Here is a 25,604-nt window from a genome sequence, read left to right as displayed (position 1 = left end):
TTTGTATGACTAATATAATCTGCTAATCCTATACATCCAGTTGATAAAATGACAGCGGTAATCCCGAAGCCATCCAAGGAGAAGTACAAAGAGTACTTAGTCTTTTTTATTCTTAATTTGTCATGCTGTGAATCCAATGTTACTTTGGAGAACATTGATGTGTGACATTTACTACAGGTGTATGTGTCTTGTGGAGAACAGTGGATTGATCCTCAATTGTCAGCAGCTGAGCACAAGAAACAGATTCTACTTAGCAACCTCACCTCTGATGTGTCACTTATTCGCCACTACTTCTCCCTACGAAACTCAGAAAGTAAGTACTTTTAAGATTCAGAGCCCCATTTTGTTAGTCACCTAAATATCCTGCATGTCTGTGTGTTTCCAGGTTGGTATGTGTGGGGATGAAATAGTAACAGAACAGATCTGTAGCCAATCAGATCATTTAAATGTTCACAGCAGCGCAGACTATTTCAGGAGATGAGTGTGTTGCAGTGATCCATCCGGTTGTGTTTGAGCCGGGCTGCAAGTGACGGGGCAGTGTCATGAAATGAGGGGAATAAGGGTAAGGAGCCACACACTGGTAGTTTGCTAACAGAAGGAGCAGAGTCCCTCAACAGCACACAATAGGGCTAGTAGCCCCAGAAAGGTGGGGGCATGTTGTTTTTTTGCACCCCCTCAATAGAGCAGGGGCCCTAATGCTTGTATTCCCCCCGATATAATGGAAATCAGTTCAGGCTGTCGAGCACTGGGGCTGGTTGAGGACTGGGGGGGCACTTTTTAAACTTTTTCCTTTTCGCGGGAACCCTTTTGCCAAAGTTTGTTGTATGATGTGATTCCGTTATACAAGTGCAGGACATGGCATCATGGCAAAATTTGGGGGAGAGCCCAGCTATGTCCATCCACCCCTCCCCCAGACCTCCTGCTATGCTCTTATGAGTATGTATGAGACCGGCACACGTGCATAGCAGCCCAATAGTGGGTTCACTGTAGCCTGAACTGTAATCAGTGATAAAGGCCAAAAAAGTCACATGTATCCAGAGGCGGAACTAGTGAACCGTGGGCCCCGGTGGACCCCACCTGCTGCACCAATGGTAGTTCACCACTGCATGTATCCATTCTCCATTTCTTTCCCAGTTAATATAATCCATACTAGCCTACTTTCTCTGAATGTCAGGGAGTCCTTCTGGACACCCTCAGAGTAGGCTATCCTTCTGAATCCTGATTCACTTCCTTCTGAAGTGGGCGTGGCCCTCATTAGTGGGGGCGGGTCCGAGATTATGTAAATCGTCATGCCCTCCGCACTTGTTTTTTTTGGACCTTCAGTGAGGGAGTATGATATAGTCCTTATTAATAAATGCCTCTCTATCCATCCCTATTATAGGCTCACTGTGACAATTGTAGCATCCGGGTAGGAATCTTATCCACATCTCACAAAATTACTGTTCTCATACTAATACTTAAACCGACCTTTGCTGAGCATTTGCTGACAAGTCCACTGTTTTGTCCCAGATCTAGTCCTGGAGGTAAATGGGGACATTGTTGCTGGAGCCAAACTGATGGTAAATTACTGCGCTGTACAAACAACCAATGAGGACTCTGGGAATGAAGAGACCAAAGAAGAGTCTATTGTAGAGGAAAATGATTTAGATGAATGTGTGTAAGTACAAACTCTATCACTTTGTTATTTACAAGTGTATCTGTTGGCAGCAAATATAATATGAAATATCATATATATAATCTACAAAGCACTATTGGCAGAAGTGAGAAAGATTAAACATGTAAAATGCAATATTGTCTCAGCAAATGTTGTAGAACTACAAATCTCATTATGTTATATCTACAGAACTTAATTATAATGCACATGGTTGAATTGTGATGGTAAGACTGGCATCTAATATACAGAAAAATAACTTTTTATTATACTGCTGGTCAGTACTGAAAAATAGGGACATTTTTCGGGACACAAATATCCAAGGACAAATCTATATAACCCGGGACTGTCCCTGTAAATTAGGAACATTTGTTAAGTGTGGCCCATGTTATACTTTTTCTAAAACAAAATAGCTTGTGTGAACACAAGGGCTGGTGTAAGGAGTCAGTGTAAAAGACATAGAACCTGGCGACAACTGTATTTCTTCATAACAAAAGCTGTCTTATTGCTGTTATACAGGGTGCTATCAGAAATCCTGTGTCCTCTTACAACCTGATAATCGAGGCCCCTATCAGCCTCTCTCCTCATTCTGGTGATTACAGCACCCTCCTTTCTGGTGGCTACTAGTCAAAGCAGAGCACATTATGGTGAATAGTATACAAAGGAGACCTTTATCCGGTAGCTAGTATATAAAGCAATTCCCCATATCGGGGCTAGTATACAAAGCTGACTTATGTTTGGTAGCTAGTATATAAAGCAAATCCCCAATCTGGTGGCAAGTAAACAAAACAGATCTCTATCTGGTAGCTAGTATATAAAGCAAACCCCAATCTGGTGGCTAGTATACAAAGCAGATCACTATATGGTAGCTAGTATATTAAGTAAATCCCCAATCTGGTAGCTAGTATACAAAGCAGATCTCTATCTGGTAGCTAGTATACAAAGCAGATCCCTATCTGGTAGCTAGTATATAAAGCAAATCCCCAATCTGGTGGCTAGTATACAAAGCAGAGCTCAATCTAATGAATAGTATACAAAGCAGACTTCTATCTGATAGCTAGTATATAAAGCAAATCCATAACCTGGTGGCTAGTATACACAGCAGAGACCAGTCTATAGTATACAAAAGCTGATCTCTATTTGGTACCTGGTATAAAGCAAATCCCCAATCTGGTAAGGAGTGTACAAAACAGACCCGATGTGTTGGTTACAATATAAAGCTGATCGTCAATTTGGTGGTTAGTGTATAAACAAACCCCCAATCTGGTCGATTGTATATAAAGACATCTAATCTTGAAGGCTGTTATTAAAAGAAGACCTACAATTTGGTAACTAGTGTGTAACAGAGCTGTTCATTGGTGGCAAGTATATATCATATACCTACAATCTGAATAAAAGAAAAAAAAATGAGTGCTAGAATACATTATTTATCCTGATAATAGTATACAATTAAATGTTTCTGATTAAATATTTTAATAAATGCATACAATAAAAATTGTTTGGAATATGCAAATAAAAAAAGTCCTCCTTTGGATAGACATTGTCATTCCACCACTGAGTACTAAGAAGCATCAGTGCATTGTTAGAGATGTTCCTGGCTTTGCTGATCTTGTTCCGTCCAGTTAATAGCATGCAATTTGTACTTTTCCAGTCTCCCTCTGTAAAAAGAGCTTGAAACACACAAAAGTTCCACATATAATAAGTGGACTCTTAATGTCCCCTCACTCATGATTATAAATAAATAATAATAATGATGATTTAACCCCTTTTCTAAGGCAGTGATCATGTCTCACTCACATGACAGTCTAGCAGCGATTTGGCTTCAACATGTTTGACATTGTTCTCCTTGTCCGAGAGACAATGAAACCAATTTGAACAATTCTCTTCCCCACCCTTCACTCCCCAATTACTTTCCCTCCCACAAGAGGAGGTGTCAGTAGAACATTTACATAATACAGTCACATGATAACTGTTGTATTCCATTTCCATCCCATCTAGGAATTCTCACACCAGAACTCACAGGCGAATAGATGCCTTGATCACAGGCGTTAGATATCCGTGGCAACAAGTACCGCCTGACGAGGAGAAAGATAACGGTGTAGTTACAGGAGAGGACCTCCGACATAAAGACCTGAGCACTTATGGGTCAGTATGGATTACTTTTATTGTATAATACATCAGTGATTATAAAACACTTGGGGCTAGATTTACTAAACTGCGGGTTTGAAAAAGTGGGGATGTTGCCTACAGCAACCAATCAGATTCTAGCTGTCATTTTGTAGAGTGCACTAAATAAATGACAGCTAGAATCTGATTGGTTGCTATAGGCAACATCTCCACTTTTTCAAACCCGCAGTTTAGTAAATATACCCCTTGGTAATAACATACAACAGTGAGATGGATATTTTCCTGTAAATGATAAATTAAGACAAATTAAAACAACACTAACTGAGCCAAACAGAGGCCAATGACAGGGACATTTCTAGGGTAGTGTAAGGGAAAAATATAATAAAAACCAACATGATGTTGTGTTTCACCTGGTAACCTACACTATATGAAATACAGCCTTTGATATCCATGGTTTACAGCACCTTTTCCTGTGCACCAGTTTGCATCAGTGTGCACCAGTAAGTGCTAAAAATGTACAACAGATGATTAGTTCTGAAAGAGGAAGGATGAGGATATTCTTACAAAGATTAAAGGACCATATAGGGTTTGAGGTTACCATAGGCTAATAAATGGGCAGACTAGATGGGGCAAGCGGTTCTTATCTGACCTCAAATTCTACGTTTCCATTGTAGAAAAAGTTTTTAGGTTGTCTTCATGGTTAGGGTCAGGGGCGGATCTAGAGAATATTTGTACCCGGGGCGATGTAGGGGGGGCGATTTAGGCCCCGCCCCCTTTTTTACATCTGAGCCTGGCGGCGGCTGCACACTATGTGCAGGTCCGTTTAGCAGTGACAGGTAGGGACAGTGTGCTCCCCGGATGCTCTGATTGTGTTTAAAACACACTGTCCCTGCCTGTCACTGCTGAACGGACCTGCACATAGTGTGCAGCCGCCGGCAGCAAGCAAACGCCCCGATCGCCCCCCCCCCCCCCCTGGATCCACCACTGGTTAGGGTTAGCAGAACCATAGCCAAAAATAGCTAGTGAACGAAGATTAAAGCAAAATACAGTGTATTGAACATTAAGATTAAGGCTGCAACCTTAGTTACTCACAAACCAATAGTGAAAATAATGATTACGGCTTATATATACAAGATTGTCTAGGGGGTATATTTACTAAACGGCGGGTTTGAAAAAGTGGAGATGTTGCCTATAGCAACCAATCAGATTCTAGCTATCTTTAATTTAGTGCATTCTACAAAATGAAAGCTAGAATCTGATTGGTTGCTATAGGCAACATCTCCACTTTTTCAAACCCGCCGTTTAGTAAATCTAGCCCTAGGTGTTAAGTTGAACAAATAATTTTACTGCAAAAACAGAAATCAAAAAACGATTTTTACCAAAATACCTGAAGTGCTATGAGTTAGTTAGGAATTATGTCAGTGTGGTAAGGTTATCATATGCCATGGGCTTTAGTGAACAGAGTAGTAATATTAATGTGAGGAATTACTACATACCCATTTTAACCACTGGAGTTTTGCAGCTCTAGTTTAAAATCACTAGTCTGTCACTGCCAGGGAATAGTATTGCAGCACGGTGGCTCAGTGGTTAGCACTTCTGCCTCACAGTGCTGGGGTCTTCAGTTCAACTCCCGACCATGGCCTTATCTGTGTGGAGTTTGTGTGTTCTCCCCGTTTTTGCGTGCGTTTCCTCCAGGTGCTCCGGTTTCCTCCCACGCTCCAAAAACATACTAGTGGGTTAATTGGCTGCTATCAAAATTGACCCTAGTCTGTCTGTCTTTGTCTGTGTGTTAGGGAATTTAGACTGTAAGCTCCAATGGGGCAGGGACTGATGTGAATGAGTTCTCTGTACAGCGCTGTGGAATCAGTGGCGCTATATAAATAAATGATGATGATGATGATAATTGTATTCACCTGGTTAACCTAGTGCTAAGTCATAGGTAATACCACACATTCAGGTAGGTGACTGTCTAGCAAGATTAATTCCTCGCACTGGAGGATTTTACAGTTCAGTTGTCTGAGATCTGCCCTTTGTGAACAGTTGGGATCTCATCGCTAAAGCAATCAGAGGAAGATCTTTCTCTAGTATCTTTGTAACTTGTTTTCCCAACAGATATCCTAGGAAATTACAACAGATACACTTGCAGCAGTTTGAATATGTAGATGGACAAATCGTTAATTCTGCGCTCCCAGATCTAGTACTAGGAGTGACCGATATTCATGATATTCATGCAGGAGCTGAAATTCTTCTAGTACATCGGAATGCTGACGACCTCGGACAGTGCTGGAAATACAGAGAAGACAATAGGTATGTACTAAGCATGAGTAGTATGTATGTGGGACATACTTAGCTATGCTTTTATGAAAGAAAAGAGGACACCAGAGTTTAATGAACTTGGGCCTGATTCATTAAGGATCTTAACTTGAGAAACTTAATATTTCAGTCTCCTGGACAAAACCATGTTACAATGCAAGGGGTGCAAATTAGTATTCTGCTCAGTTAAATACTGACTGTTTTTTCATGTAGCACACAAATACTTGATAGCTTATTTGTACACTGAAATTTAAAGTTGATATTTGTGTGCTACATGAAAAAACAGTCAGTATTTAACTTATGTGCAAAACAGAATACTAATTTGCACCCCTTGCATTGTAACATGGTTTTGTCCAGGAGACTGAAATAAGAAGTTTCTCAAGTTAAGATCCTTAATGAATCAGGCCCCTTGTCCGGATAGCTCCTGTGTTTCTATGTGGATCTTTCATAAGGCTCCGTGCCTTTGGCTAACAATTTAGATTGGCAGCATGGGAGATATCATTCATCCACCGAAGCAGAAGACAGGCTTTCTCCTAGGTCAATGTCTGGATTTGCTGCCAGATTCTTCATACTTAAGACCCAATAGACTGTGATTTGTGGCCACTGGCAGGGAGAGAACTAATAACAGAAGGGTCACCACATCCCTCCCAAACTGTCACAGCAGGGGCAAACGCAGGATTTATAGGGGGGGGTTTCCACACCACGCTGCCAGTGGGCGTGACCAGCATGCATGGGGGCGTGGCTATAATTTTAGACAGTGCTTGGCTGCTCTCCAACTCTTCCTATCCCCATAATATACATGGGCAATGCTGCGTGCACTACTGTTAGGTGGGGGGGGGGGGGTAATCATTTTTTAAAAACTTATTGAAGAATACAACAAGGCACCATATTGAGTCAATTATAGAATCTTGTTATAGACATAGTTACATAGAATGTGAAATATGTATTAGATATGTATTTTACAATGTGCACTCTAATGCTTCACTAGGAGTGCATTACCTGTGTCAGCTTATTTCTCCAATACTATATCTATATATCTGTAAATATCCCTATTTAAAACTCCACAGCTGTTTGCATTCACTAAATTGGATTAGATTGGGGGCGCGCTTATTGTCGTTGCCATCTTCAAAGATTAGAAAAAATAAAATTAAAACAAAGTACTGCCCCAAATTTCAACTCCTCCATAAGTCAGCCTATGTTTTGCATAGGCAAACTGAGGAGGGGGGGGGGATTCCTAATGCCTGGAAACCCCCTCCAAGCCTGGGGCACTGTATAATTGAGGTAGCTGGACCCTGCCCCCGCTTTACACGGCTCTGCTTGAAAAGGGAGAGCTGCGTGCACCTAACAGTAGTGCACGCAGCATTGCCCATGTATATTATGGGGATAGGAAGAGTTGGAGAGCAGCCAAGCACTGTCTAATATTATAGCTACGCCCCCATGCATGCTGGTCACACCCACTGGTGGCGTGGTGTAGAAACCCCCCCTCTACAAATCCTGCGTTTGCCCCTGTTTTGTGTCCCAAAATCATCCCCCTCCCCTTTGCCATTTAGGACTTGGCTTGGTCCTCTTTCCTAAGTTTTTGTAAAATGATCACCAACCAATAAATTAATTACCAATTATATTTGAATATAATTTTGTTATATGTTTTGCTCCAGAACGTTTCACTTGGCTGGTAACACAGATTTAGTGCTGGCCGTCTCATTGCCAAAAATGTATCCTGGGCTAAAAGAGACAGACATGAAGCTTTCAGGATGCCCCATTATCCTCCAGGTGAGACCTGCTAGTCTGTACTCTTCTATATAAAGGTATAATTGTAGATCCCTGTGTTTTAAATGCATTTCTTTCATTGTAGAAATATGAAGAGCACATTAACGGAGCAGCCAATCAGAAGTGGTGTTACATTGACAGTAAGAAAGTGCTGAGCGCGTTTTACAGCGACCAGCAGGACGTAGATATCACAGCAGCCAATCACATCTCAATATGTACTTTCACGGTTACCAATGCTGAGGAGATAAGCCAGCCAGTAAGTGATCATGAAAGCACAAAACTAAATCTCAGTGTCATCGTTTGCAGTTATTTAATGTGTAAAAGACAGCAATAAACTAATTGATTATTCTCTTTCATTTTCTTCCCTTCTTATTCACTTATACCTCTTTGCCCGGTGTACTTGTTCTCAGCTGGGTAGATAATTTAATTGCACTTTATTTTTATTGCCCTCTTTGCCGTTTTCTATTTCATCCTATGCTCTGTGTACGGTGCTGCGGACCTTTAGTGGCGCCACATAAATAAAAGATAATTATAGGAGCAGTGGCGGTATGGCACACCACCATATACCAGCCCACTTCCATCACTGTGTGTATATAGATCTCAATATGTATAATGTCGAGCACTGTTGACTATGCTGATTCTTTATAAATAAATGTCAATTCATAATGTGTTTGAGTATTCTCTTTAATGATCTTATTGTAAGCATGGTTTAATCATGCATTCAGAGAAAAAGCTTTGTTGGGACTACGATCTCTTGACACTATATATGGTCTCCCCTCCTGTGTTGCTGGCCTGCGTACGGTTCACGGTAGCCAGATAACACACATTAATCCCTGCTGTGCAGTATCAGCATGATCAATAGAGAAGACACGATGACCACACATATAACCCTGGTGGTATCTTCATGATCAGTGGCCATGCAGAATCCCCATGTCACAAGGTTCTGTACAGGTGTTCAGCTTGTAGTGAGTACAGCACATTAGAAACCTATGTGCACGTAAGCCAATAGAATTGTACTTGCATGATTTAGGTCAATCTTAATTCTGTGAGTAATGGATATTTTAATGACATCTAGGGCTATATTTTAATGTCGCCAACACACAACGAGGGACTGATGACTTGTGTATCTTGTGCAAGAACCTTACGTTCGGAGAGAGAGCTCAGGAAAGTCACAGCGGGCGCCCTGTTCTCCTGCGCATCAGGACGGAAAGACTCAAACCTCAATCCTTGGGACTCTTTAAATGTCTTCATGTCAGAAAGGTAACGTAACTGCACAAGATCGTTCTTTGGGGATTTTGTATGTCAACAACTGGTGTCTTACGGGCTAACAAACGCTTAGTAGAACAAGCAAAAATAAGCTCTAATATTTTTTAGTCATGGTGATAAGTTGAGAAATACAATTTCCAATTTCCATGTTTCCAATTCATATGACAATCTGCGCCCACTGTATACATACTACAAGTACTGTGCCCATTTTAGGGCATTATCACCCCATGCAAAGCTCTCTCTGGGAGAACTCCTTTGTTAGATTGGTAGAAGCCCTTTATCCAACAGAGATATGGGATTCATCCCTTTAGTAAATAGACCACATAAGGGGATACTCCTAAGCTAGAAGTAAGTTGAGGTACTACTGAATAAAACCATGAAAATAGAAGAGCAATATGGGTCTGCATAATTCAATCATAATGTGTAGGGGCAGCACGGTGGCTCAGTGGTTAGCACTTCTGCCTCACAGCACTGGGGTCATGAGTTCAATTCCCAACCATGGCCCTATCTGTGTGGAGTTTGTATGTTCTTCCAGTGTTTGCGTGGGTTTCCTCCGGGGTCTCCGGTTTCCTCTCACAGTCCAAAACATTCTGGTAGGTTAAATGGCTGTAATTAAAAAATTGACCTTAGTCTGTGTGTGTGTGTGTTAGGGAATTTAGACTATAAGCCCCAATGGGGCAGGGACTGATGTGAGTGAGTTCTCTGTACAGCGCTGCGGAATTAGTGGCGCTATATAAATAGCCGATGATGATCTATTGATTGTATAAGTAAGTTTCTGCCTCATCACAGCTATAGATGAAGCACCTTTGTTTAGGGTATGTAGCATGTTCCATCACCTGATCTGCACAGGACAAAGCAGATAGGACCTGAGTCATTAAGGAAAGTAAGGCAAAATAGGAGTAAATGTTCTCCTGGACAAACCATGTTCCAATGCAAGGGGTGCAAATTAGTTTATTATTTTGCACATAAGTTAAGTACTGGCTGTTTTTTCATGTAGCACACAAATACTTGATAGCTTTATTTTTACACTGAAATTTAAAGTTGATGTAGGACATGCCCTACCCCAACTATAAATCTTTCCCCACATTTTAAATTTACCTCCTCCTCCAATGCAACATGGTTTTGCCCAGGAGCAAAGTTACTCCTTTTTTATGCTTTGCTCTCCTTAATGACTCAGGCCCATAGGCAGTGTAGCATGGTTAGAAATGATCAGTGCAATGGATTTGTATCTTGCAGATTGGGTTTTTCATGTGAAAGAACCATGCTTCCTATGTACAGGTGCCTTATGAAATATTTAAATTCAGATTATACAATTTTTGTGTTGACAAAACTACAGTATGAATAATAACAATTACATTTGTTTATGCTTCCTCTTCCTCTGACACTTTTTCTAATCCTTACGCACTCGGTATAGACAGACCTTTCAATGTCTGAAGCGCAGAACACCTTACATTACTTGAGAGGAGTGCTGTCTTCCATGAGGTTCCAACTCGGACACACCATTGCACAAGACATATCAGTGGCGAGGAGTCAAAGGGCTGTCAAGGTAAAAGCGTTCAGAAATGGTGACAATATCAGGAATGGAAGACTCCTCATTGCTAGATCGTTTCCAGAGGTGAGTGCTGTGTGAGACCATTATTATGCTTTGTGTCTCCCCACACTGCTGCCAACAGGTATGAATAAGAGATACTCGCGCTCGGTTTTCCGAGTAGGCTCGCGAGCCGGTTCGGTACTTTCGCAAGTCCTCGGATCTGAATTGAGACAAAATGTCATTGTTGCGTTGTCGATACTCGCGGGTATTGGATTCCATAAGTACCTCCCTCCCCAGGAGATCCAGCGCCATCGCTCACACAAAAACAGGGGTAGCAGTGTTCTTGTCACTCTCCATTCTCCAGTGACATTGCTCAGTGCCATTGCTCACACAGAAACAGGAGGGGTAGCAGTACTCTTGTCACTCTCCATTCACCAGTGACATTGCTCAGTGCCATTGCTCACACAGAAATGAATGAGTTACATAAAGTTGTTCATTCAGTGTATTTAATGCCCCTTTTCCGCCCCCCACTGTGAGTGCCACTCGCTGATGTAGAGAAGCAGCCAGCAGCATCTTACCTGTGTTGACGTCTGACTACCATGTCTCAGAAGGCACCGGCTTTGTGTGTCAGAAGCAGCTTTGGTTTGATAACACTGATTAGACGTGTACAGCTCTGTATTCATGGCAATGTCTGGTCTTGTCTGTATAAGAGACAAGATGGCTGCACCTAATTACTATCTAAATATATACATACTGAATAATAATATCAAGTCAATCGGTGTATGTCGGATTCTAACCTCCGCGTTACCTGTCCTTTACCCAGCTGTTGACCATGTGTACGAGAGAACTGGACCTGCCCAGGCCGGCCTGCAGGCTGTACACAGCGGACGGCACTGTCATTCTCCAGTTGTCCAGTTTGATTGCTTGGGCCGCCAATGATTTTTTAAAACAAAACGAGGAACACACCGAGAATGAAGTAAACCACCGTGACAATCAGAGAGGTGAGTCTGCTTCTACATCGGGGGTGGTGTTTAGGTTCCTCGTCTGGTCACTATGGAATTATATCCCCAAAATATAGATTTGTTTTAATTTAAATATGTGCAATGTTTTACAAATTAGATATTTGGCCTTCATTAATATACAGTTGCTTTGTTTTTAATGATAACTGGCAAAATTAGCCAATGGAGAGCGAGGGACAATTCTAATGTATAAAGGTATATAAACATATATATGAATGTGTGTGTATGTACATATATATATATATATATATATATTTCATTTAATATTAGAGTTGAATTCTCGTCATTCTCACGTAAGTGTTTCTGACAGATAATATTGGACATTAGATGATACATTACAATTTTTATAAAGTGGAAAAGCTCCACGTTTTATGTCCTATATGAAACAGTCAGTTCTTTGCTTTAACCAGCGAGGCCCATTAGGTTAATGAAAGCAAATTATGATCTTTGAGGTTTTCAAAACAAAGCTAATTGCCCTACATATCTGTCTATTATCATTAACCTTTCCCTTTCACACAGAATTACTTAGTAAATCACCTTAGAGGCAAATTAAATATATTCATAAGCCAAGAAAACATAGCAAAACATGGATTATTTTCACCTACTTTTTCTCTTGATACTCAGTAAAATGTATAGGAAATCGCCTATGAACACATCAGGTGCAAAAGCAAAGTTATAGAACGGATATGATGTAGAATAGATATGTTGTACTCAGTATATACAGTGTATATACAATATTCACTTACACATCACACCGCGCACATGAGATATATATATATATATATATATATATATATATATATATATATATATATATATATATATATATATATATATATAAATAGCCCTCTAGTGGTTAAATGTTGCACAGTTTTTTTTCTTAGTTTTGGTTTGTAAATAAGCTCTCTGAACATTTTTGTACATTATTTATTGTCGTGAGGGGGGGCTCCTACTGCCTATAATCTTCTGTAATCACGTCAGTTCATAGACAATATAGCCAAGACAAATAAGCCCAGGCCGACATCTCTGGCAGGTAAAAGTAAATCGGGAATGCATTGAACATTCAAGAGAACAGTTTACCTAATGTAGAGACAGACGCATTTGTGTGTTCACGTAAATTAAATGTGGCAAAAATGAAGCAATGATGTGTTTATTTTGAGCAGCACATATTTTATCATATAATGTTAGAAACGTTTGTATGAAGACATGCTGTAAGCACACGACGACATGGCCGCACATTAGAGGTGCCAGTCGTCATCATAATCAACTTTATGTAGAATTAAAAAAAAATAGTTTAAAAAATGCGTCGTGTCTCCCCTGAAAGTGGTCTGAGCACTTTCGCTCATAGCCTGGTGCTGGTTGTCACTATTGTGAAGGGAAGAACAGCTGCCCCTCCCCACAAAGCTGCAACTAGCACCAGACTATGAGAGGCCGGTCACACTATTAGATCCACAGCAGGAGTTCACCCGTCATCCTGTTCAGCGCGGGGCTAAGTAAACAATACGCTGTCTCCCCTAGGTAAAAACAGCCCTGTGCTGATAGTAATAGGGTTCCTCCCGACACCCCTAGCCAGAGATGTCTGTCTGCAACTACAATACAGGGCGGCTTCTCTCTGATTGGTCAAAAAGTGAGAGAGCTGCTCTGATTGGTTAACTGCAGTTAGATCCCACGTGAGGACCCAATGAACTTCATTTTAGCAATGAGGTACATTGATATATTCTGTCAGCGTTATTGGCAAGCAGCACGGTGGACCACAACATTTAAATAAATAAATATATATATATATATGTATATATATATATATATATATTATTATTTTTTTAATATTACAAAAGTCTGTGCTGATGATGATTTGCACCAGGAATCGAGCACCTCCGGAGAGGTGTAACTTTAGCTGCTTCCACCTCTAACTAAGCTGCAATTATCTCCTTCTTACCAGATCTCGCCTACACTTGCCCGATCCTTCCCCCTTGTTCCACCCCGCTAAGCATACGGAGACGTAAGTGTAATATGCAGGCAACTCTGCCTACAGACACATGCATACACATTTGATGTGCTCCTGTGCAATATGGAAATGCACATGAGGTCCAGCATTGTCATTAAAGAGCTGGTAAAGAGCTTGCTCATCTTTTATTGACATATTGGACACTTCTCCCTCACAGCTCTGAGGTCATGAGTTCAATTCTAAACAATGGCCTTATCTGTGTGTATGTATGTAGTTTGTATGTTTTCCCCGTGTTGGCTTGGGTTTCCTCCAGGTGCTCTGGTTTCCTCCCACACTCCAAAAACATACTAGTAGGTCAATTGGCGGCTATTAAATTAACCCTAGTCTGTGTGTGTTAGGGAATTTAGACTGTAAGCTCCAACGGAGCAGGGACTGATGTGAGTGAGTTCTCTGTACAGAGCTGCGGAATTAGTGGCGCTATAAAAATAAATGGTGATGATATATAAACTGTATTTATAGATCTACAGACCTTGGATGAGACCTCAGCAATAACGCCAGTTCATCCAGAAGTTTCTACGATAGATGACTATTTGCTGTCTTACATTCTGCGGCATCCTATTGACGTATGGGTATCTTGCGGAGAGCCGTACCTGCTGCTGCAAGGTACAACAAATGTTTTCACAATATTTATACATATTCAGTTATGTATATTTAAATATTATTATTAGTTAGATTTGTTTATTATGCAAGTGGTGTGATTATTGGAGTCCTCTACCTAAAGCATAGACGTTAGATATGGATTGCCTCTATGGTACATTTGTGACCTTTCTTTTAATTAGAAAAGCCCTTTAACCTAAAGAGCAGGTGTCTGTATGCAGCAAACACTTTGGTCATAGAGAGACGGAAATTATTTCAACTCTTCTATATGTGAATTTGACTGGTTCCAGGGCTTGGGTCCTAAGTTTTGAGACAGATTGTTTTGGTTCGGCTGCTATAGCCAAATTCATAGCTTGAAGTTTGAGTTTATAGCTTGCAGTTAAAACAAAAGAGAACATTAATGTGTTGGAAGTTGGACTGTGTACCGGGGGCCTCCTCTGTGTGTAGGACAAGGAAAATATTTCTAGTAGCAAAAAAAAGAAGTCAAGAGAAAATGAATTTAATGTAAACGTGAAGACCCTCTTTCAGTGTAAAACACGTTTGTAAGCTCTATGTCTTTGTTACAGCTGTGGAAAGATCAGAAGAAGAAAAGAAGATGCACTGGTTGCAGAAGAAGAAGATTCTGTCTGGCCGTAATCTGATGAAACACAAAGTTAGACACTTGCAAGGTAATCTTGTTGCACCACATACAGTATTTAGGTACAGATGTTGGTGTTTGTTAGTATTGCATACATGCCAAGATTGTGCACCACAGCTCTGGGAGATCCCGGAGAGGAGGCATAGTGTGAAGATGAAATGGGGTGGGGCGCAGCGTGTCCTTTTAGCACCCGCTTCTGTGATGCAATGTTGCTTTTACAGCGGGGGACAGGGCCAAAATGATGAGATTCACAGAGAATTGCGTCATGGAGGCTCCCATCACTTCACTGGGAAGTGGGCAGGATGCGGGAGACTGGCCTGCTCTCCCGGGAGACCTATCCGAAATCCGGGAGTCTCCCGGAGTAGGCAAGTATGTAGTCTTGTAGTGGGCTGTGGGTCTCACATGCTACAGGAGCACAACCGTATAAATTCGTGAGGCATGCAGTCCCAATTCCCAAACTTAAAAAGTTAGGAGGTGTAGTACAGCTATGTGTGAAAAGGGAAGTTCTAGACTTGCTTAAAGCTGTAGGTCCCGGATTACAGCTTTAAAACCCCTACTGTAATCTATCATTAGGTAGGTGTGACCGCTCACAGACTACGCCAAAAATTGTTTGAAAATAGTGACATCACTGAGCGACTTTCTAAATTGAGGTATTCTGTGTCTTAGTATATTGATTTGGATCTTAGTATATTGATTTTGTCATAAAACATTGATTTTGTGTCTTAGTATATTGATTTTGGGTCTTAGCATATTGATTTTGGGTCTTAGCATATTGATTTTGGGTCTTAGTATATTGATTTTGTCATAATATATTGATTTTGTGTGTTATTAGCATATTGACTTTGTGTCTTAACATATTGATTTTGTATCTTAGTATATTTATTTTCTGTCTTATTATACTTATATTTTGTGTCTTAGTATATTAATTCCCATGAATATTAGTTTAGCTCAACAAATGGCAGACTCCACTGTGTGTAGTATTCTAAACAACGTTTAGATCTACCTGGTATTACTATTTGCTACAAATACGCAGGCAGTCATATGGGTAAGTGCATCTACATCATGTTATATCTTGTTTTTATTGATGTATATTTTGTCTGCAAAACACGCTAATGCACTGCCTGCATTATTCGCTATGAAAGCGGTGTTGCCTCTCTCCAAGCCGAGCCGGCTTAGTGCTTTCCTGCCTCCTCGGATCTGAATCGAGGCAAAACGTCAGTGTTGCGTTGTCAGATCTCGCGGGTTGTGGATTCCATAAGTACCACCCTCCCCAGGAGATCCAGTGACATTGCTCACACAGAAACAGGGGTAGCAGTGTTCTTGTCATTCTCCATTCTCCAGTGACATTGCTCAGGGCCATTGCTCACACAGAAACAAGGGTAGCAGTGTTCTTGTCACTCTCTAGTCTCAAGTGACATTGCTAAGTGCCATTGCTCACACAGAAACAGGAGGGGTAGCAGTGTTCTTGTCATTCTCCATTCTCCAGTGACATTGCTCAGTGCCATTGCTCATACAGAAACAGGAGGGGTAGCAGTGTTCTTGTCATTCTCCATTCTCCAGTGACATTGCTCAGGGCCATTGCTCACACAGAAACAGGAGGGTTAGCAGTGTTCTTGTCACTCTCCACTCTCCAGTGCCATTGCTCACACAGAAACAGGGGTAGCAGTGTTCTTGTCACTTTACAAAAATTGATTGGAAATGACTGGAAATTAAATGTTATTGAGATTAATAATAATGTAGGAACAAAAAAAGAGCAAAGGTATGTGATGTTAGCATTTTTTAGCAGTTTAAAAAAAATAAAATAATACAGATCCAAAAACCAAAACCAAAACACGGGGGTCAGTGAACATCCCTAATTAAAACCAAAGTAACCTATTAGACATTTGCTTTCATTGTTTAACCTGCCCTGGATATATAAAAGCTGGTTGATGATTGGTTGCTATGGTTGTAATGCAGATTTGCACCCATGAACAATCTTAGTAATCAACACTCATTGACATTTTGTTTTGGATGCTATCTGTGTGATTGTGCCTCATATTACTGGGTGTTTTATCTCCTAAACAGAAGAACCATCTTAAGAAAGTTCTGAGGGGCTATATTTTACTAGAAGGACATAAATTGATGATGGGAGAGGTAGTATGAAGTGACGTTTATACACCTTTGCTCAAATAGAAATGTAATGGGCATATTTTGAAGTTCAACTAAATACCTTTGTGTGATTTACCATGCTTGGCCACCGTGTGGCGCTGTTACATTGTATACCAGTAGGTTGCAGCGTTGTAGAATTATCTACATATCTTTAAATCTGTTTCACTCAACAGTTTTTTGTTTAGTCAGAAGATTTCATTATATCCAATTTTATGCAAACATGTTTAATTTACAACAAATAAACATATTTATCATAAAATTGTTAATTTACAATATTATTGGAGTGTACAGTAATGAACTATTGATGGGGTTTAAAGACATAAAAAGACGACTTCTCCTGCCTTTGACACTAATACAAACTTACATTATTGTTTAACATGTCACTTGTTGAGTAATTAACCATGAATGCTTTTGTTAGAGTAAGCTTTATTTTTTTTATATAGGTTTTTACGCTTTATATGCCCTGTGAAAAATATATTTTCACACAGCAGCAGTCGGGGTTTGTAGATTTCAGTGTATGTCACAGGTCTCTTAGAGAGCGCACGTTGAATGTACACAAGAGAATTCCCAAGTTCCCATGAGCACCGTGGCCTTGACATTCTCTGTAGTTGTCACTAACATCACGTCCTTCTCTTGGCGATTGTTCTCACAGGTTCGGCTGATGAAGCACAATGCATCCTGGGAAATACCGTTTTTACAATAGTATTGAGTAATGTGGCTAAAAACACCTTCATGACTTCATGTATCTAATGTGGAATCTCATAGCAGAGGTCGAATAAAAGGACTCATACATGTATTAGGTGGCAAAATACTATTCTTATTACACTGATTTATTAAATGTGAACTTCCCCTTTAAGTGTATAATGTGTTGGACAATATATGGGTATATCTGACAAGGGTAAATATGACAAAAAAATGCTCTGCAGATAGGGCTATGTAACTTATATCTTATATATAACACAGTTTTACTGTTCTAATGTACAGAGGATTGTCCGTCATATTTACACTTTCTCAGCTATATACCCATTATATATATATTTAGAGATAGTGGTGTTCCTTTATTTAAGGTCTGGCCAACCCATGGCTCTCCAGGTGTTGTGAAACAACAAGTCCCAGCATGCTTTGTCAGTTATCGGTTTTCTGTCTGCTGGCAAAGCATGCTGGGACTTGTAGTTTCACAAACACCTGGAGAGCCACAGATGTACTTTGACCGTCTACTCTCATGTGTGTCCTGTCTGTCAGGCCGCCGTGTGCAATCTCTCGCTCCCCCCAGCATGGTGCCCACCAGGAGTCCTGCTCAGCCTGTGTTAGTAGAAGGTGGATGGACAGAAGTCACCAATGAAGAACTGAAGCTGCGAGAAGAAATAGAGAATGTGGAGGTGAAATTCTGTCCTCTTTGGATTACTTACTAACCTAGTATTGAATGACTAATCCAAAAAATTGAAGATGTAACAAATACAGCTCAGGTGAAGGTGCAAATGAACAAAATATAGGTGTCCCCATTTGTAGTAAATAATAGTATAGAAGGAGTGCTCAGTGGTACTCAGCTAGAGTTCCCCAAAAACACCTAACAGTGAGGACAATCCATAACAGGGCAGCACGGTGGCTCAGTGGTTAGCACTCCTGCATCACAGCACTGTGGTCATGAGTTCGATTCCCGACCATGGCCTTATCTGTGAGGAGTTTGTATGTTCTCCCCGTGTTTGCGTTGGTTTCCTCTGAGTGCTCTGGTTTCCTCCCACACTCCAAAGACATACTGATAGGTTAATTGGCTGATATTAAATTGCCCTTAGTCTGTCTGTCTGTGTGTATGATAGGGGATTTAGATTGTAAGCTGCAATGGGGCAGGGACTGATGTGAGGGAGTTCTCTGTACAGCGCTGCGGAATTAGTGGCGCTATATAAATAGATGATGATGCTGATAATGTGATTTATCTTGTGTATCCTGATGTAGAACAATTGCACTGTGTCTTCTGTGCTTCTGAAATCTGAATGAACCATACAGTCTCCTTGCAGAGAGATTTACTGTCACTGATTTTATCCCTTGGTAGTTCTATGTTTGGATCATAAATAGTGTTTCTGTCTCCCCCCTAGACCCATCTCTCTGATATGCAGGTTCTCCGTCCAAACATACATCCGGTGGTGGCAAAGAGCAGGAAAGCCCTGTACAACCTCCCGGCCATGAAACGAGTCCTGGCGTACATAAATGGGGGCAGCGCAGAACACGCAGTGTATGCCTGGGGCAAATCACTGGAAGAGGTGAGAAGCGCCTGATGTTAGTATGTCCTTCAGAATACACCTAGACCTCTCAGCTCGCACTGTATATATTCTATATAGGTTTATATTACAGCTTGTCTAAGTGCTAAACAATAGTGATGACCGCTCAACAGTGTTCTAGTTAATATCACTGCAATAACCTTCGTATGTAGATGCCCTCGCTGAGTTCTCATATATAATTTTTATGAATTTAATTGATTTAATGATGCACATTTAGGGCTTGATTTATTTTTGAACATAAGTCCATTTTCATGGCAACTATAGTGTGAGATAACTGCGCATGCACCAGAATGAGGCCACCAATTAACGCATGTCGTTCATGTCCGACTGCCTACAACGTGAACGGACGGGCGGAAGGACTTAGGCAATGTAGAGTAAGGGCGCGCTGAGGACCTGCTAACACAGATGCAGCCAATTCAAGCTCAGGGTTTCTTTTAGGTACGTGTATTTTAGCCGTATCATTTGCACCAGGGCAGGTGTAAGTGCTGACTCATAGTGATGAATACACGTATGCATGGCACTGCATAGCACAGAACATGCGTTTGCAAGTAAGAAAAACTATAAAAATGCACTTTATGTACAGTCTGCATTAAGAATGTCCTGATTTATGTATTTTTTTAAAAAAAAACATATATTTTTATTAGTGATGCTCAGGCTCGGTTTCTCGAGAACCAAAAACACCCGAACTTAGAGGATCCAAGTACCGAGCGGTACTGTCGCACGCCCTCTGAACTGAAAACGAGGCAAAACGTCATTGTGACGTCGTCGGATCTCAGATCTCGCAAGTTTTTAATCCTTTTTAAAAGATCCAACATCACGGAGAGCAGACCTACATGTATCTATTCTGCCACTGCTGTGTGCCAATGTTTCCTAGATGTGCTAGGAACTGCCGTGTGTTTGTGTCATTGCTCTGTCGCTTACCATCCAGCCAGGTCGCTGCAGTCTTTGTCCGAAAGTGTATGAAAATAATATTGTGACCTGTGAGGTGGTCAAAATTTACTGAAAATGACTTGAAAATAGTGTTATGGAGGTTAATAATGTAGGGGGGAAAAAAAGCAAAAATATGTAATATTAGCAAAAAAAATACAGATATTAGAAAAAAAATCAGGATCCAAAACCAAAACACCAAACCAAAAATTAAGGTTAATAATAATGTAGAAACAAAAAGTTCAAAATTATGTGATTTTAGCATATTTTAGGATTTTCCCTAAAAAATACAAAACCAAACCCAAAACACACGAGGGTGGTTTTGCCAAAATCAAAATCAAAACACGAAACTAATCCAGATCCAAAACTAAAACCAGTTCACGGGGGTCAGTGAGCATCTCTGATTTTTATTAATGATGATAGTATTAAGAGTTGTTAAATAATTGTATAGAATATCTTTTTTTGTATGCGTTCTGAAGGGACTTTATCCTGCACGTATACATGTGCGTATCCTGCAGTCTGTTCTGTCTGTCCACAGTAACGTATAGGCAGGGTGAAACGGATCTTGAGATCCACTTGTATTGAAATACTGCTGAAACTACGTTCAAGTTCCGCGCACGTTTTTAAGCGCAAGTTGCGTGCAGGTTACGACCGATGATGAATCCAGCCCACAATCTATAGTCCTTTGAAGCTGTTACTTACACACGGTTAAGGCCGTCGCATTGTGGGCTGTAGCAATATTCATGTGGATGTAGCCGATCAATTCACCAGGAAGTAGGTCTTAGTGAGGTATGAGGCACCTTGTAATAGGCTTCTGTGTCTGCTTTTGACTGCGTGTCAGACTGTATAGCACATGGTACCATAGGGATCAGTGATCCCTAGACACATCGTGTTACACACCACTGCACTGGGAATCAGGCTCAGATTCCTAGTATGGGTGAGCTCTAAGGGCAGTGAATGTTGTACAAGTCAAAGTGTAATATCATCCGAATGTCGCAAATTGCTGCTTTGATACATAGACCCTTTGTGTTTTGTGTAACTTGGGGGTATTTCCTGATTACCGAACATTATGTTTACCTTTGTGCTTTATACATGAAATATTCACCTTTTGTTGGATTAATAAATGTTATTTACAATCGGTAAAAAATATAAATTCCACGTTGCCATTTGTTGCACTGCAGTTGCTGGACGATTGCACATTGAAGCTAAGCATGCAGCATCAGCCGGCGGCGGCGGTGTACGGTGTAACCGGTGAGCAGGTGACAGCATGGGATGACATCACCAAGGACGCGCTCTTATGTGTGTCTGCGGGGGAGCCGTTTATAACCAAGAAAGGTATATATCTAACCTGTTTCTATACACCTGAAACAAATAGCGATATATAATATAATGTATTGTGTCTCCATTGTGTATGTCTTTAGTTGCTACAGTCTGATATTGTGAACATTGTTATGAGGAGCTAACAAATACCTTGTAGGAAGGATATATGGAAAGGTTCTTTTCAACATAAATGCTTGTATCCAGCACTGGAAACTAAGGTGACATAGATATCACAGGAAGGGGCCAAATCATTTGAATTCCAGCAAAATGTGGACATAAAAAAGGCATCTGGATGGGTGCAAAATTTGGCACATTTTGATGGGAGGAGCTGGAGGTCACTGACAAATAAATCCAGGTTAGGAGCACTCATTGTCCTCAGTTTACACTGGATACGAGATTGGCCAGAGAGGGTAAATTTATGGGACTGGTTGGCGAGCACACGGGCTTGTATTTGCGGAAAGGTCACATAGGGTTGCACTTTGTACTTTATTGCTTGTTAATTATCTTCTACATCAGGGATGTGCTATGTGACTATAATGAACATTTGATTTAAATTGGACAAGTTCTAAATTATTTCAATTTACTCAACCATGGAGAGCTAAGGTGATGGCTGGGGTAAGGGAAGGGACAGAAACAGCGGCCTATGGGAACAGAAAATGTAAATCCAGTTCTGTGGACACTGCATTTTCCCCTTGTTTTATCCATGTTCTTGGAAGTAGTGGAACCAGACCTTCACCTATGCTATGAATGGGGGGACGCCTCGTGCACCTGGGGGTAAATGTATCAAGCTGAGAGTTTTCCGGCGGGTTGGAAAAACCAATCAGATTCTAGCTATCATTTATTTAGTACATTCTACAAAATGACAGGAAGAATCTGATTGGTTCCTATAGGCAACATCTCCACTTTTCAAACCCGCCAGAAAACTCTCAGCTTGATAGATTTACCCCCTGGTGTACTTTATGTAGAAAAGTCCATTCCTAGGTGGCTTACTATCTGAGTAAAACAAAGTCTAATGTACAAGAGTGACATACGCAGGGCCGGATTAACCATAGGGCTAACTGGGCTACAGCCCAGGGGCCTCGGGCATCCAGGGGGCCCTTTTTAGTGCTCAGCAGCAGTATTGATCAGTCGGGGACGCCCCCGGCCCGATCAGTGCTGCTGAGCACTTTTACTGCAGTCCTTCCCCGGCGCGCTGTAGTCTCCTTACTGAGGAGATCTCGTGAGTCTCACTCTCACGAGATCTCCTCAGTTAAGAGCATACAGCGCACCGGAGAAGGACTGCAGGAGAAGGAGGTAAGTGCCTTGGGGGCCTCTCGGCTCATCGGGGGGGAGGCGGGGGCAGCTCAGATCACGGGGGAGCGGCCCTAACGGGGGAATGGAGGACCCCCTAGCCCAGGGGCCTCCATTCCCTTAATCCGGCCCTGGACACGTGCAACAAAGACTGACTGATTCATTTCAGACATCAATGAGGCCAAACCTAGCAGTGTTTTAGGAGAAGAAAGGAAATGTTAATATTAATGAAAGGGGCGGTTCTACGGTGGTAGAAGTCAGGGCCAATACATTTAGTGCTTCCACTGTGTGTATTTCCAGCCAGGCCCGTAAACCAAATTCATACACAGCATTTTTACAGGCTCAGTTCCAACAACCAGAAGTGTAGGTTGTGCTCTTTGTTATCCATGAGGCATACAGTAAGGCGCATTGCGCAGATAGATATGTACTAGTTGTCTGCATGTTTTGTTGTTTATATATTAGCTTGATTGTTTTGGTAAAAAAACCAAAATAGTCTGTATAATGTATGTATAAGCACTGCATCAAGGCACACGTGTGGACGCAAGAGTACCAGACATTTCCTTTGCTTCCTTATGAATACTTGAAAATATAGCTCACTCCCACATATTAAATAAGCATTATTTGCGAAAGTATTGTCTGTTCCTATAGAGATATATTGACAATATCATGTTAATTTACAATGTTTGCTGCATTCCAGCCAGCAGAGAGAAGATAAAAGTCAGGGCAGACTATGCAAGAACCAGGAAGAAGTACGGACCTGGCGCAACTGATGTCATCATATCAACACCCAGCAGCCTCTATTAGAGCAGCAGACACCAGTAACTGTACGTTGTACACCGATCGTTTTATTCGTCTTAAAGCAGGAACACACTGAGCTGTGACAGCGGATAAGAGATGTCGCTAATCCCATCTCTGTCAAGGATGATTAGGACTTGGCCTCTTCCTGTCCACAAAGACTTGTAATGATCTTATTCGTGCAAGGAACAGGGAATCCATGTACAATTATGTCTGATTTTATTTATCTATAATTGAGTTTCTGTTTGGTTCTTGGTAATGCCACGATGTGAGCAATACATGATGGTGACACTTATAGGACATAGAGAAAAATCCAGACACTGAAAATTAAAAATGACTATGGTAATTTATAGGACCAAAAAAGCTAAAATACAAGTTATTTATACTAGACATCTATTAATTAATTACATTTACCAATATACAGTGGCAAATATAGACAGGAGAAGGAATAGGATTTGGGCACACCCCATCGCTGATTGCCCACAACTATCTTTTTATGAATGTGGGTTACTAGACACTGATATAAACACACAACAAGGCCGATAAAGTTCATATATAACCTTATACTTACCCTTCATGTCCTAAGGGACTTACATCCGAACATCACCATTATGCCAGTAATAATGGTCACCCACAAAGATCTAATATGCTAGTGATAATGCAAAACAACGTTTAAAGTCCAGCCAGAGCAAATTTCCCATTGATAATGTCACAGTGAGATAATATAGCAGTTATTATACCCACCAAGATAAATATGTTAGTGATAATGTACGCTGTAGTAATGCCCAGTAAGATGCTTATCTAGCAACGTGTCCAGATGTCCATATGTGGTTATGCCCAGTGAGATGTCCATTAGTACCTGCGTCACCTACAGGGACCAATCAGAATTACATCAAGTCACATGGTACAATGAATGTTTCCGGAAGGCTGTTCAGTCAGCTCTCTCCTTCATATACCAGGCATGATTCAGAAACGACATCCTAGCCTGCTACCATAGATTGTGGCCTCACATGACCCCTCTCAGCCTCCTTCCAGCTCACGCACAACTAATATAAAGCGTAGGGAGGGGAGAGGTGCTCTAACCTTCAGCTGTTATTTTGGGGGTAGCGTTACCCCTGGCCTCATGTAATGACAACATAATATATGAATAACGTTATATATAAAACAAAAAGACAGTTGTTGTCAGCGCTTTTCCTGAACACTGCCTATCTGTGTGTATCTAGCAAAATGAAAACATGAGGTATTGGTTCATATTTTGATCACAATATTTAAGCCTGCATCCCAGCGTCAAGGGCACCTCATTGTTTGCAGGTCCTACACCAGGCCTGGCCAACCTGTGTCTCTCCAGGTGTTGTGAAACTACAAGTCCCAGCATGCCTTGCGAGCAATTGGATGACTATCTACTTGGAAAGCATGCTGGGGCTTGTAGTTTCACAACACCTGGATAGACACAGGTTGGCCAGGCATGTCCAACACTGACCTATATGCTTCAAATACCATGTAGTTAAAATAAGATGCACTGACCTCCCAGGTACAGAGGCTAGCAAGGACTGGCTTGTGATCCACATCCAAAAGGCCTTATATAGGCTAGAAAGGCAGCACAAGGGATTATTTTGAATCAAAATCAGAGAAAAAATAAGCCCCTGCTCAGTTAATACCATATTATACGTGATACCAGCTGCTTGGTAGAATAAATGCCCTATATGTACTCACAGCAAAAAGACCCTTGTCCTTAACATTGCATACTTGTGTGTATCTAACAAAACAAAACTATGAGGTTAAAAATGTGAAGCTGGGCGCAACGCCACTTCTCCTACTGCTTTCATTGTAAAACTATCAAACTCCATTAACTTACATTTTCCATACCGCCACTTCTAAATTCCACTTCAACCACTATACATACCTATAATCAGCAATGTTTACAGGTGCTCATTT

At 41.0% G+C, this 25,604-nt stretch overlaps 1 protein-coding gene across 1 annotated transcript in view; it reads left to right on the top strand.

Annotated features, from left to right (window-relative positions):
• The window catches only part of DCDC1 (doublecortin domain containing 1), a 296,646-nt gene extending 271,256 nt beyond the window's left edge, over window positions 1–25,390 (top strand). The window contains exons 24-39 of the mRNA XM_075188616.1: window positions 178–313; window positions 1,510–1,657; window positions 3,650–3,796; window positions 5,891–6,085; window positions 7,747–7,861; window positions 7,944–8,114; window positions 8,934–9,118; window positions 10,302–10,374; window positions 10,539–10,739; window positions 11,479–11,656; window positions 14,139–14,282; window positions 14,843–14,944; window positions 18,304–18,440; window positions 19,155–19,319; window positions 21,446–21,599; window positions 23,572–25,390. Coding sequence (XP_075044717.1) covers window positions 178–313; window positions 1,510–1,657; window positions 3,650–3,796; window positions 5,891–6,085; window positions 7,747–7,861; window positions 7,944–8,114; window positions 8,934–9,118; window positions 10,302–10,374; window positions 10,539–10,739; window positions 11,479–11,656; window positions 14,139–14,282; window positions 14,843–14,944; window positions 18,304–18,440; window positions 19,155–19,319; window positions 21,446–21,599; window positions 23,572–23,678 — 2,358 coding nt within the window. The 3' untranslated portion in view covers window positions 23,679–25,390. The remainder of the gene's footprint in view (window positions 1–177; window positions 314–1,509; window positions 1,658–3,649; window positions 3,797–5,890; window positions 6,086–7,746; window positions 7,862–7,943; window positions 8,115–8,933; window positions 9,119–10,301; window positions 10,375–10,538; window positions 10,740–11,478; window positions 11,657–14,138; window positions 14,283–14,842; window positions 14,945–18,303; window positions 18,441–19,154; window positions 19,320–21,445; window positions 21,600–23,571) is intronic.
• Window positions 25,391–25,604: the final 214 nt, after the last annotated feature.

The sequence above is a fragment of the Mixophyes fleayi genome, chromosome 10, assembly GCF_038048845.1.
Source record: "Mixophyes fleayi isolate aMixFle1 chromosome 10, aMixFle1.hap1, whole genome shotgun sequence".
Classification (NCBI taxonomy): Eukaryota; Metazoa; Chordata; class Amphibia; order Anura; family Limnodynastidae; genus Mixophyes; species Mixophyes fleayi.
Note: the sequence above shows the minus strand (reverse complement) of the source record. Positions and strands in the feature narration are given on the sequence as shown.